Genomic DNA, 12,001 nt, shown 5'->3' with positions numbered 1-12,001 from the left:
AGAACAGAACCTTGTATTTTCTAATAAAAAAATATTTGTAGTAACAGATCATTTAAGGAGACTTTGGATTTAACTATGCTACTTGTCATTGTTATTCATTTAAAAAAGTGAATCCAGCATGTGAGGTGATTTTAAAATGTTTGTCATACATGCTCAAATGAATAGAGTTCGAACCCCCAGTAGCTTTAGTTTGTCATCTCCACTAGAGGGCGACATCTCCCATTTCTTACGCTGAAGAACATACTGAGTGGGGGATTGATATTCTGGCCCTTTCCTAAATAGACAATGTATAAAATGTCCTGTTAGAAATGTAATAATGTATGTTAAGTCAAGTTTGTCTATTTCAAACATTTCAGCAACAAGGCCGTTCAAAGTGTTTCACACGAGACATTAAAAGCATCCAGACACGAGAAAAAGAAACATTAAAACAGAACATTTCAAAATCACTAAAAAAATGATCACAGAGAAGATTAAATGTGAAAATATTAAATAAAACTGAAATAGAAAGATCCAAAAGAAATACAGAAATAGGTAAATCGTGTAAAAATACAGATGTCATATCAGTGACATTTACTCCAAGAATCAAAGTTAAAGTACTTCTACAAAAAACAACCATGTGCTTATAAATTATATATTTTACATGATTGGATTGCTAATACTCAGTAGAATCTTACCGTTGCAACAGGTTGCATGTAAGTTAACTTCTTTAAAAAATAGTGGGTCAGTGTGTCTCCTTGGTTAAAAAGTGAGGTTGTCTCTAATACAAGAAAAATCCAAATAGATCAATAAGATTTTTGTTTTTAAATTTTGATATACAGTAGGAATAAGGAGGCCTTACCTGTAAAAAAAAAAACAATTCAACAATACAGCAAAGATAACCTGAAAATTGGGCTTGAGCGCAGAACATAACAAGTTCCACCATTATGCTGAGTCATCATTTCCTGTAAGTTACAATTGTAATTAAATCAAACAAGTCAACCACTTACCCGTTGATATTTTCCAGAGTTATGTGTCATTTTATGCGATACACTTCATAGAATTAGCTGATGGAAAACCAACTCTCTGAGTGTTTTCATACATGCTTCATGTTACAGGAAGAATAGGAAATTCAGACTTCGAAAGGTGAGTCTGCAAATGACAATGAACCCCAAAAATCCAACCCCAGTTAAACTCCAATACAACTAATCTTGAAGGCTTTGAAAAGAGTGATGTTCTGTTTTTTGCTGTTTGCCATTTTCAGAATTAGGATTTGTATAAAGAAGTGCAGTGGAGGGGTCAGCTTGGTGTGGGAGTACCCACACACCAGATGGGGACTGTCATAGTGCAGGATTAAGGTCTGACTGAATATAGTAACTAAGCTTATGAGAGTTTGTTTTACAAGTAAGCTGAGTCCTTTGCAAAATGCTGATAATTGAGTTAGATAAAAAAATATATAGTCCTCTCTGTCACATCACTGCTGTTGTACACACATTTAAACTTTAAATTAGTGTTACACAAACAACAGTTGAGGTGCTACATCAGAAGTGAAGGCATCACCAAATTCTTAGGAATTGAATCTCTTGGAACCACAAATGTCCGCAAATTTCACAGCAACACGTCCGATGGCTATTGAGATATCTCTGCCATTACGTCTTTTGATGACATAAACCTGGTTCAGAACATATTCATATTTAGCTTTATACTTTATAATCTGTAGACAAAACTCCAAGGGTTTGAGTTGTTTTTCCTCCAGCAGAAAAAAAAAGACTTCCCACTTGAGTCAGAGTGACTGACTCAATCCTGAACATCCATCATGAGCTTCAACTCTTAAAACAACCTCGTGTCAGCGTCTCCCCGGTGAATCATATCACCTCTCCCACGTCTCCTCTGTATTAGCTCCAGTTTGCGTCATCAAATAAACAGAGGGAAAAAATTTCCAGACTGTCAATCTGAATGTTATATTTTCATTTTTTCCTCTGGCATTTCTTCAAGTGGTCGATAACTAATCAACTTCAATCAGTCGGTTCGTTTTTTCTTCCTTCTGAAATCTTTTATGATTTGGCATTATGTGTATTTTTCTAAAGAATAAAATAATCTGCTACTTTAGCCCAACAACCCTGAGAAACACTGACATCATCAGTCACAAGATGACGCAAACTATAGGATTTTCATATTTGATTTTCTTGATGAGTCACAAGGTCGTCATTAAGCTTTTGTATTTTGTACCAGCCTGCTTTCCTGTGAGGAATAATCACCCATGAAGCCATGTTTCTTCTTCAAACATTTTTTTCTTAATGTCAATGTGTCGATTAAGTGTGTGCCATCATTTGTGTTACATAGTTACATACAGTAGACTGCTGAAAAAAAATTAAAGTGACACTTAATCGTCACAGTATAACCAAAATTTGTCCATTTAGGAAGCAAAATGGATTGTGAGCCAATTTCACCTGCTTTTGTGCAAAAATAGTGACCATACAGTAAGCGCAATGGAGAAGCAAAAACAAGATAACCCCCAAAAAGGGATTGGTTATGCATGTGGTGGCCACAGACAATTGCTCTCTCCTTCTCCTTGTTAACACTGGTAGCATGAGGCAGTACCTGCTGCCAAATCAGGTTGCACAAGTAGACCAGCTACTCAAGGATAGCACATCCATGCGTGCGGTCTCAAGAAGGTTTACCGCGTCTACCAGCCCAATCTCAAGAGCATGGAGGAGATACACCGGAGACCAGCAGTTACACCATGAGACCTGGACAGGGCCGTGGAAGGGCATCAGCCTAGCAGGAGGAGCACTACTAAATGACCTCCAGGAGGCTACTGTAGGGCTTATTTCTGACCAAATTGTCAGAAATGCATGATGGTGGCATGAGGGCCAAACGTGCTCTGGTGGGACCACGGCTCACAGCCCAGTATCTTGTAGCTCCATTGGCATTCACCAGAGAAAACTGAACAGAATTGGCAGTTTCGCCACTGTTGCCCCATTTTCTTCACAGGCGAGAGACGGTTCAAACTGAGCACATGTGACAGCCGTGAAAGAGTCTGGAGACACCATGGTAAACGTTATGACGCCTGTTACACCATCCAGCATGACTGGTTTGGCGGTGGGTCAGTGATGGTCTGGGAAGGCATAGACCTCCATGTCATAGCCTTAATATTGAGATGCTGGAGGATGCCCCTTGGAAAAAAAAAAAGCTTGATTAAGGCAGCTTGACATTGGCTCCACTTCTAAAACTAAAAACACATCTCCCACTCTCCTGTACAGTCTATCACCGAGTCAGTGTGTTGGATATGGTGTTGGCGTCTGGGGTGGCCAATCGTCATTAATCGTCCATGCAACCACAGATCTGGAGTCACACCTGGTAGACAGGTGTGCAGTAATAGTACCATTTAAGTGATGCATTTTGTGTCTATAACTAGTCATAGACAAATATGCACAAGACCACATAATTAAGATGGGTGAAACAGATTGCAAATATTTAGAAAAATGAAATGTTCCTTTGTTGTAAACAGGTTGAGAACAGTTCAGTTCAAAGTCTCTGTGTCCATGAAGGCCTTATATTTTCATTTTGTTGAACTGCTGATACGCCAAATCTCCACTAGATGGTGCTGATTTCTCTGCACATAAAGAGTTAGGTGATAATTCAACAGTTATGTCATTAGTTGTGCACCAACCTCAGGAAGGAAAACTCATCACTGATATGCTCAGTGCTGCAGATCTGTCCTTTACATTTCCTTGAATCTTGAATCTGACCACTTTGGCAGACTTACTGAAACCCAAATGACTCAATCAGCATCTTTCAGCTGCTCTGTTCAAAGAGTTGATCATAGCGGCCACTTTGCTCGCAGCTTCTAATCCGCGTGGGCGCGAGGAAAAAAAACCAAACTCTTCCACCTCCAAGATGCACCTGAGTAGGTGAGGGGGGCTTTTTCCACACTGAGCACGTCTTTCTCTCCGGCTGTGTCCACTCCCTTTTGGCAGATTTCCCTCCGATGCAATTAACCCAGGAAGAAGAGTTTGTCACGGGGGACTCAACGCCGACCACCGCAGCGCACCAGTCCGACGGCTGCGCCGGATCTCCGGCCAAAATGTGCAGTGAATGTTACGAGAACCAGTCATTCGTGAACGATGATGGGACCGTGAACGTGAACCACAAGGCACGGTAAGAGAGAGAACACGAGAAACAAGTAGGAAATAAAATAAAACTTTACGCATCATTTGTTGATGATGAATGAGATCATATTCTTTCAATAACTATTATTCATCATATTACCTAAAGTATTTCCTATCTAACAGTCATTGTAGATGATGCTATTTGTTTAATACAACTTTGAAATATGTGCACTTTTGCATATTTTCCAATGAGTTCGCTCTTGGTGTTGTGCGTAAACATGATGATTTCCAGGAGTGTTTCTCGGAGCATCATCTCTCCAGACACTGCCTGCTGATCTTCTACTGCACCGTGTGTGTGTGTTCAGCTGCTCACACTGTGTCTCAGCGTACAGTATAACATCTGTGTATGATATTACATGAATATTTTGTATTGCTTAAACTTACCACACCCAAAACAACCAAAATATTGCTGTAGTAACGTCTTGCACTTTGCCTTTTATTTTTTTGGAACATTTGTGCGACTTTTCAATAGAAACATCTTTACGTCACCAAATATATGAAGACCTAGATTTAAAGTTCAAAAGATGACACTCATCCTCCAAAATCTACCACAAAACCTGTTTAGTTTTCATTTCTGTGTATTGGGATGCACTGCGCCTCCTCCAAACTGTTTTACGAGATATTCCTGCTGCACTTTCCCCCTTAGCTCTGTTCGGTTAGCTTGGATGGATTGATTTCATGAAACCGCATCAGAAATATTCCCTTCGTCTATTATACAGTAAGTTTGACAAGTGTAATGGAGGACCGCAGCAAACAAAGTGACACAGCTGAGGGAGATTGACGAACACAGGTGTTGAAGGCTCATCAGTGCTGCTTCACTTTCCCCTTCATTTATATCTTTTAAGAAATCAGTTTTAAAGACACTGAAAGAGCACATCCATCTTCAGCTGATTTCACACCAAAGCACTTCAACTTCATTAGAATCATTAAGTTCATCTGTCTCGTTGCAGTGAGTAATATTTAATGGACGCATGATTTATCCAGGGAGTTAATGTTCAAAGAACTTCCAGCAACTGAAGCTTTTACTCTGAACATACATGTAGTGATTTAAAAAAAATATTAAGGTGTAGCCGAAATCAAATATATCAGTCAATGTCTCTACTCTGGGATCACCTTTTGAAATAACACTAGTGCGTCTTCACACACTTTATACTGGTTAAAGGTAACATCCAGCTGTCCTTCACTTCTCCTTGCCTGTCGCTCGGGCTGTGATTAAAAGAGGAGGAGGGGGAGCTGGAAGAGATGACTCAACATCTGCAGCCCTTAATGTATTAATGGAACTAAAAGTTGTGACTTCAAGCCAACCAGATCTTTTTTTCCTGTTTTTTTTTTGTGTCTTGATTTGATATCCAGATAAAGATTAGTCTGAGATTTATGAATTCAGGATTATTGATGTATTGATGATGAATACGTTACTAACTTAATGCCCCAGCACATGAATATTAAACTATCAAAAGAAAAAGACTCAAAATCCTGCATAACTCAAACAGATACTTTTCAGCACAACTTACTAAAAGTATTAAAATTAGAAAAAAATATTTTTAAAAAAGTCACAGAGCCTTCTCCAAAGCTGCCCCCTCCCTCTGGAACTCACTTCCCACACATATTCAACACTGCACTGACCCTTCTGTTCATTCAGATCACTACTCAAGACTCACCTCTATGGATGATTGTGATGTGTGCTCTGTTTATATGTGGCTTATATGTTGTACATCCTTGTTAGATGATTGAAGATGGGTTTCCTGCATTGATGTACAGCATGTTGCCTTCTGACTCGTTCCCTCTCCACACAGACTGATTTACCTTAAACAGAAACCAGACCACTTCCGATACCAAAATCTAGACTGCACGTACAGAGTCGTTAAATGGCATTTTACTGTTGTAACTAATCAACTTAAAGCAAGTTTAATCTACTCTGCTCAGTGATTCTCTGTCTAAGAGTCAACAAGCTTTTTTTGTGAGGTGTGACAGGCCTCACCACGGTCTTCTCTGATCAGTCAATGTGTTGTATTTTATCAACTTCATTTAATTTATGATGATTTTTTTTCCCCCCATGAAATCTTAATCTGTATTGTAACCAATATATTTAACTGTCAGATGAACATAGCAGAACAAAGTGCACATCATTTCTGCCTGAGATGTATTGAAGTAGGTTAATCGTAAAATGAAATAACACAGGTGAAATGCAAGTTCTTTAGAATTTTACTTACACACAGTTACAGTTTGTAATTTGTACTCTAATTTCCATCACTAGTTGAATCCTTTAAGCAGAAAAAGAAGAAAAAATGATGGAAAGTATGCAACAGTTAGTTGAGAAGGTAACCAAAAGATAATGAATTCCTGAATAGTTGGAAATCCTTTTGGTCATTTTTCAAGCAAAAATATCAAAGATGAGCTTTTCTAGCTTCTTCAAGGGAAGGATTTTCTACTTTAGTTATGTTTGAAGGGCCACAGATGTAAACGCACTGCAGATATATATTCCCTGAAGTGCAGAGTGGTGATGCAGCTGGTTAACATTGTGCTGTACTTGAACACATGTTCGCTTGTCGTGCTCTCTATTGTCTGTGTGACTCCAGGATGCTGTTTGATCAGCTCATATTACAGAACAAGCAAAACAGACTGATTACATGGTAGACAACAAAGCTCAGTGTAGAGAATTTTCTAAAAAAAATTGAAATACTTTGACCGTGTTTTTTTTTTCTTTTTCATATTCTCTAACTTTTACTTTTCTGCATTCCTGTAATAGTCCACCATCTGCACTCTACCATCCTTTAATTCCTTACTTCCTCTCCTCTCCTGCTCCTGGTTTCTTTCAACAAGGCCTGCTCTTTAAAACCCCCTCACTTTGCACTTCCTCTCTTTACCTCTCTTCATTTCCTTTCTTTTTCTTTACTTTTCTCCTCGCCCTCCTTCAGCTCCTCTCAAGCTCCTCTCCCGACCAACACCAACAGCAGCGGGGTTATCTTAGACATCTCGACCCTGAAGATGGAGCAGCAGGAGAGTGAGGTACTTCCTCTGCCGCCCCGCTTTCGCTTCAGAGACCTGCTGCTCGGGGACCAGAACTTCCAGAATGATGACAGGTAGGCAGCAGGGCATTATCACCACGAAATACTCTCAGGAGGCAGGTGGAGCAAGAGCAGTGCTGTTTGACATGGTCAGAGAAAGAAACCTCAGATCATTTTGTCGTGGGACAAAGGTGGATAAAACGTAAAATTGATTTTAACACCAGTTATAGATAATTGATTGTTTTAGAAAATTAAATCTTATTCAATAAGTTGATTAACCTGTTTGTTCGTAGTTCTTTATGCCACAAATAACTCCAAAGCCCTGTTACATGAACTCAAAACCCCCTTCATTAAAACTACCATCTTATTTGAACCATTTATCTTTTTCCCAATTTAAACGTCATGCTAGCTTTAAGCTAACTATTTGAACTATTAGCCATAACTTTGAGTTACCTATTTCAAGTGTTTGTCCACTTTGTTTACTGTTTCAACTGTTTATTGACTAAAATAAGATGTTTTTCCTTTTATCCATTAGTTCTTGCTAACTTGTAAACAATAGATTCATTTCTCAAAGCCAATTATTTCAACCATTTGTCCGTAATTTAGCATCTTAGCGAACTATTGTTTTGAGTTTTCTCCTCTACGTTTAGCGAACTTTTAGTCATTTTAATCCAGCCATTTCAATAATACACAGTTATTTAATCTTTTTAATCTATTTAATTTAGCTGCTTTTTCAAACAACTAACCAGTAGTTTGAAAAAGCAAATTTATCAACTGAATAACAATTTGCATTCATTTAATGTCCACTACAACTGCTTTAGTTATCTTTAAAGTTAGACGATGTGTTGTTTTTAGGTAATTGATTTTTGTTTGGTCTGAAGCAGAACATTCAAGCACCTTGGGTTCTTGGAAATGTGATTAAGCTAAGTAAATTGAGCTAAACAAAATAAAGAACTTGTGACTTCAAAAATTACAGAATAGAATATATAGCCACATAAAAATAAAATATAAGGCTGTAAGAAAACAGCTGTAAACATCTTTACAGTCTATTTGATCTATTATTCATTTTGCTTTATTTAAACTAGAGCTCTCCTCCTTTTTTAATGACACTTGTTTGCATACAGTATGCTGTCATTACTTTTTCAGACACTTATTTTGATGAAGGGAAAAAAATGTGTTATCTGTCATCTTCTCATGTCAGATTCACAATCACAAATGCTGACTTGCCAGACTGCCAATATAGCTGACAAATACTTTTATAGGATTCCCCTTGACTGATCTTTCTGGTAGGGATTTTGTCGCAGTTATTGTGCATGGAGTGTTTACCTGTCTGCAGGGAGTCTTAGCAGGCATTCTTAAAACAAGCACAACAAAAATGTGCAGTTTGAATTTGTGTTTTAATGCTTACGATTTGTCAGCTTTGACAGAGGACTTGAAGCAAGAAACATGGTAGAGTTTGGGTGCTGTCCATGGTGCTGAAAAAAAACCAGTCGTTGAAATACTGTTGATGCATAAAGGAGTATCACAGAAGGCTACGTTGTTGTGTTTGATGCTCAACTGAAACTTGTTTTTCCTCAACCACACTATGACCCAATTCAGGGATGGAATTTAAAATGAGCTTTCACAATCTTTGTCGGACCTTTCCCCCATCGACACTTTCTTCTCTCTGCACTCTTCTCCTTCAAACACGATCAGCAGCAGTTTTTCCAGTTTTTCCAAGAACTGCATCATTCGTTTTCATCCTGTGAATCAAAACCCTGCAGGCTTTAAGAGTCAAATCATATCTGCTTTTGAAATCCAAGACAAAGAGTCAAAAAATAACTTCAAAAAGGAAAACATCCTTGCAATTGTTTTAAAGAGACTGTTGAATCCAACAATCCAGTGTGGTTAGTTATCCCTCAGCCTCATATCTGCATTTCCTCCTGATATGTTTTTCAGTTTTATAATCTAGGTTTCTGCCAGATGGACCTCAAGAGAGTGATGATCAAATGTAATTTTAGATGTGATTGCAGCTGCAGCAGAAAACCTTTTCGACTGCGCTGCTGTTTGTAATACTTGACATATCTATTTGACGCTGAAAAACAACACAGTCTGCCAATGCTTTCACTCAAATGTGACCTTTCCCCAGCTGTCCTTGCAACAACCTCCTTGATAAAGCTGTCTACATGTTCAGCAGCTCCTATTTGGACACTTATTATCATTTCTGTTGTTTTTTCCCTTTCAAAAACCCCTTCCTCTGCGTTGGTTAGATAATGTTGTTGTTGGTGAGGGATGTTGCTGGTTAGATCATTCGAGGTTAGAGTCCTCGCCTGTGTTCAGCACCTCTGTCCACTTAGAAATGTCACTGGTCACATCCATCACACAAAGGTTTCTTTCTCAAAGGTGGCCATGCATGAGAAAAAAAAAATACACAAGCTTTATTGGAAGTGTTGCAGTAGCATATTCTCCTTGGCTGACTCTTTAATCTGTTCTGTGTTTGCAATTTTAGTCATTGTTTTCCAATTTACTGCATTTTCACATTTTATAACCCTTTTAGCATCCTAACGAGATCTCCGAGGATTTTTAACAAGAAACTTGACAAACATGTTGTAGCGACTTCTGAGACTTAAAACATGTTGAAAAGGAGGATGATATGTGACATTTTAACTTAAAATGGATAAAAGGTTTAATCAAAACATAAGATACGAAAGGGCTTCTGAGCCAAACTAACTAGCATAAAAAAATATATAGTTAGAAACTCTTCCTTTATATGTTTATTAAAGTTTTACAGTACATTAAAAAAAATGACACAGGAAGGCAGCATCAGCAAGGTATATGAACAAAAGGTGAGATTCTAGGAAGATTATATTTAAGAAAAGGAAAATCCAAGAGATCTTTGGAAATCCAAGTAGTATTGAAGATGACAATATATGGCCAGTATAGCCTAGACACTTTATAGAAAATCAACAGAGGAGTGATGAACACATGTAATATATCCATTAGGCTATAAGGTTGTGCCATTTTTGTAGGGACAGTGTCTCTGATCCAGAAAAGTGAAATATTCTTCCTTGCTGTAAAAGTTAGTAGACTAAATAGTCCTTCATGTTTGCCATGTATGCTTTTGTAATATGAACATCATACACTATTTGTGATCAAATGTCTCATGTCGTACAGGCAGGGGTTTTTGTGTCACTCTGGCCCCCTTGTGTTTCTTGAACAGCCACACTGAGTGGCATTTCAGTGCCAGCGTGGGCTGAAGGGGTTCAAGTGGAGTGCCCTCTTCCGGTATTTTCTCTGACTCATGGAGGAGGTCATCCGTATATCACTACTTCAGACTCTTTCACATTAGGAGACAACCAAAAAGGTGGGAAGGATGGAGAGAGAGAGAGAGAGAGAGAGAGAGAGAGAGAGAGAGAGCAGATCCTCCTACAATGTTGTTTGTTTTCATTTTTCAGGACAGAAATAGGGGATACAACCTGTATTCTTTCACTAGATCCAACTTAGGTACTGAAAAATATGAAACAATGTAGCCTTCATGGGCTTAAGATCATTGTGGCTTTATATAAGGTGTTGAAGCATTTCTATGAGCCTGTAGGCCTACATTCTAAAATGCTGCAGACCTTCTCTTTTTTTTTTTAAGGAAAAATCTGTGTTTATTTGCATCTGATCTCTATGACCACTCCTCCACTGTATCAGGGGGAACGCTAACAGCCTTGCCTGTAGCTGTAGTGTTGCTGGTTAAGGGGTTATACTCTGTCGATGCAACGTTGCTGTGGCAACAGGCCCGCGCACGAGAGAGAAAGAGAGAGATTGAATACATTTCTAAATGTATTCCAATAATCACTTCATCTCTCAAAGTAAATTATGCATAAAGCACAAAGCTTTTTTTTAAAGCTTGTTATTATAATATTCGTCTCGTGATTTTTGGAAAACTCAACAACAAAAAATAATTTTCTCGTTAAAAAAAACAAAGAACTGTAGCCTAGTGTTGTGCTATTCAACAGCTGCGGGGAAGCGCGTTGGTCAAGAAGCATTAACACTGTAGGAATTAAGCCTGGGAGCACGACGCAGGTGTCAATGGATCCGAGGATCGTCATTCCCACCTGGGTCAATCCGTCCGTGAGCGCGTGGAGGTCGGATCCTTTTGATGGTGACACAGGGCAGAGGTAGGGCCAACTTCGGAACAATTTTACCTCAAATGTGTGTCCCAATGTCAGAGCGAGAGCTGCATGCGGTGATAGTGATAGAACCCAGCTGTGAGAAGTTACATTTTTTTATTCATTTCTCAACTGAGCAGTTATGCAACAGTTTACATTTGCAGGTAACTCTGGAGGAAGCAAACGTCGTGAGCTCGCCCTGACAAATTTAATCCGCGCGCCCAAAAAAATGTGCTGACTTGTAGGCTATAATGCTGCCTGCGTGTTTATTTATATAATGGCACTGTCCTCAAAGGCTAATATTTAAATTATTTATGCATCTCCTGTTATACAACGTAGAGCTGTGACGAACATTATTCATTTTTAATCTTTTGGTTCAAAGTGTCACGATGTCCAAGCTGACTCATTGCAATTACATATTTTCTGCCACGAATAGGCTATGAATCTAATGATAATTTTAATTAAGTTTTTATAGATAAGGCTAAGTCCTGTGGGCTAGGATTGTTTTTTATATTTTTTTGTCATAATAAATTAATTCACTGTAAGTGAATTGTCAGAGAATTGTGAGAAATGTAAAGTTACAGCCCAAGATGATATATTCGCTTTTCTTTCTTTCTTTCTTTTTTTAAAAAAAAAATCCAGAAGTAAAAAAAACAACAACAAAATATATTCAGTGTGATATAAAATATCAAAGAAACAGAAAACAACAGGG

At 38.3% G+C, this 12,001-nt stretch overlaps 1 protein-coding gene across 1 annotated transcript in view; it reads left to right on the top strand.

Annotated features, from left to right (window-relative positions):
• The first annotated feature begins 3,541 nt into the window (after positions 1-3,541).
• kcnt1a (potassium sodium-activated channel subfamily T member 1a) overlaps positions 3,542-12,001 on the top strand; it is a 34,516-nt gene continuing 26,056 nt past the window's right edge. Inside the window, exons 1-2 of the mRNA XM_061061136.1 lie at positions 3,542-4,137; positions 7,064-7,228. Of these exons, the coding sequence (XP_060917119.1) occupies positions 3,968-4,137; positions 7,064-7,228 (335 nt within the window). The 5' untranslated portion in view covers positions 3,542-3,967. The remainder of the gene's footprint in view (positions 4,138-7,063; positions 7,229-12,001) is intronic.

This window comes from Labrus mixtus, chromosome 17, assembly GCF_963584025.1.
Source record: "Labrus mixtus chromosome 17, fLabMix1.1, whole genome shotgun sequence".
NCBI lineage: Eukaryota > Metazoa > Chordata > Actinopteri > Labriformes > Labridae > Labrus > Labrus mixtus.
This window is presented reverse-complemented; position numbering and strand designations above follow the sequence as displayed.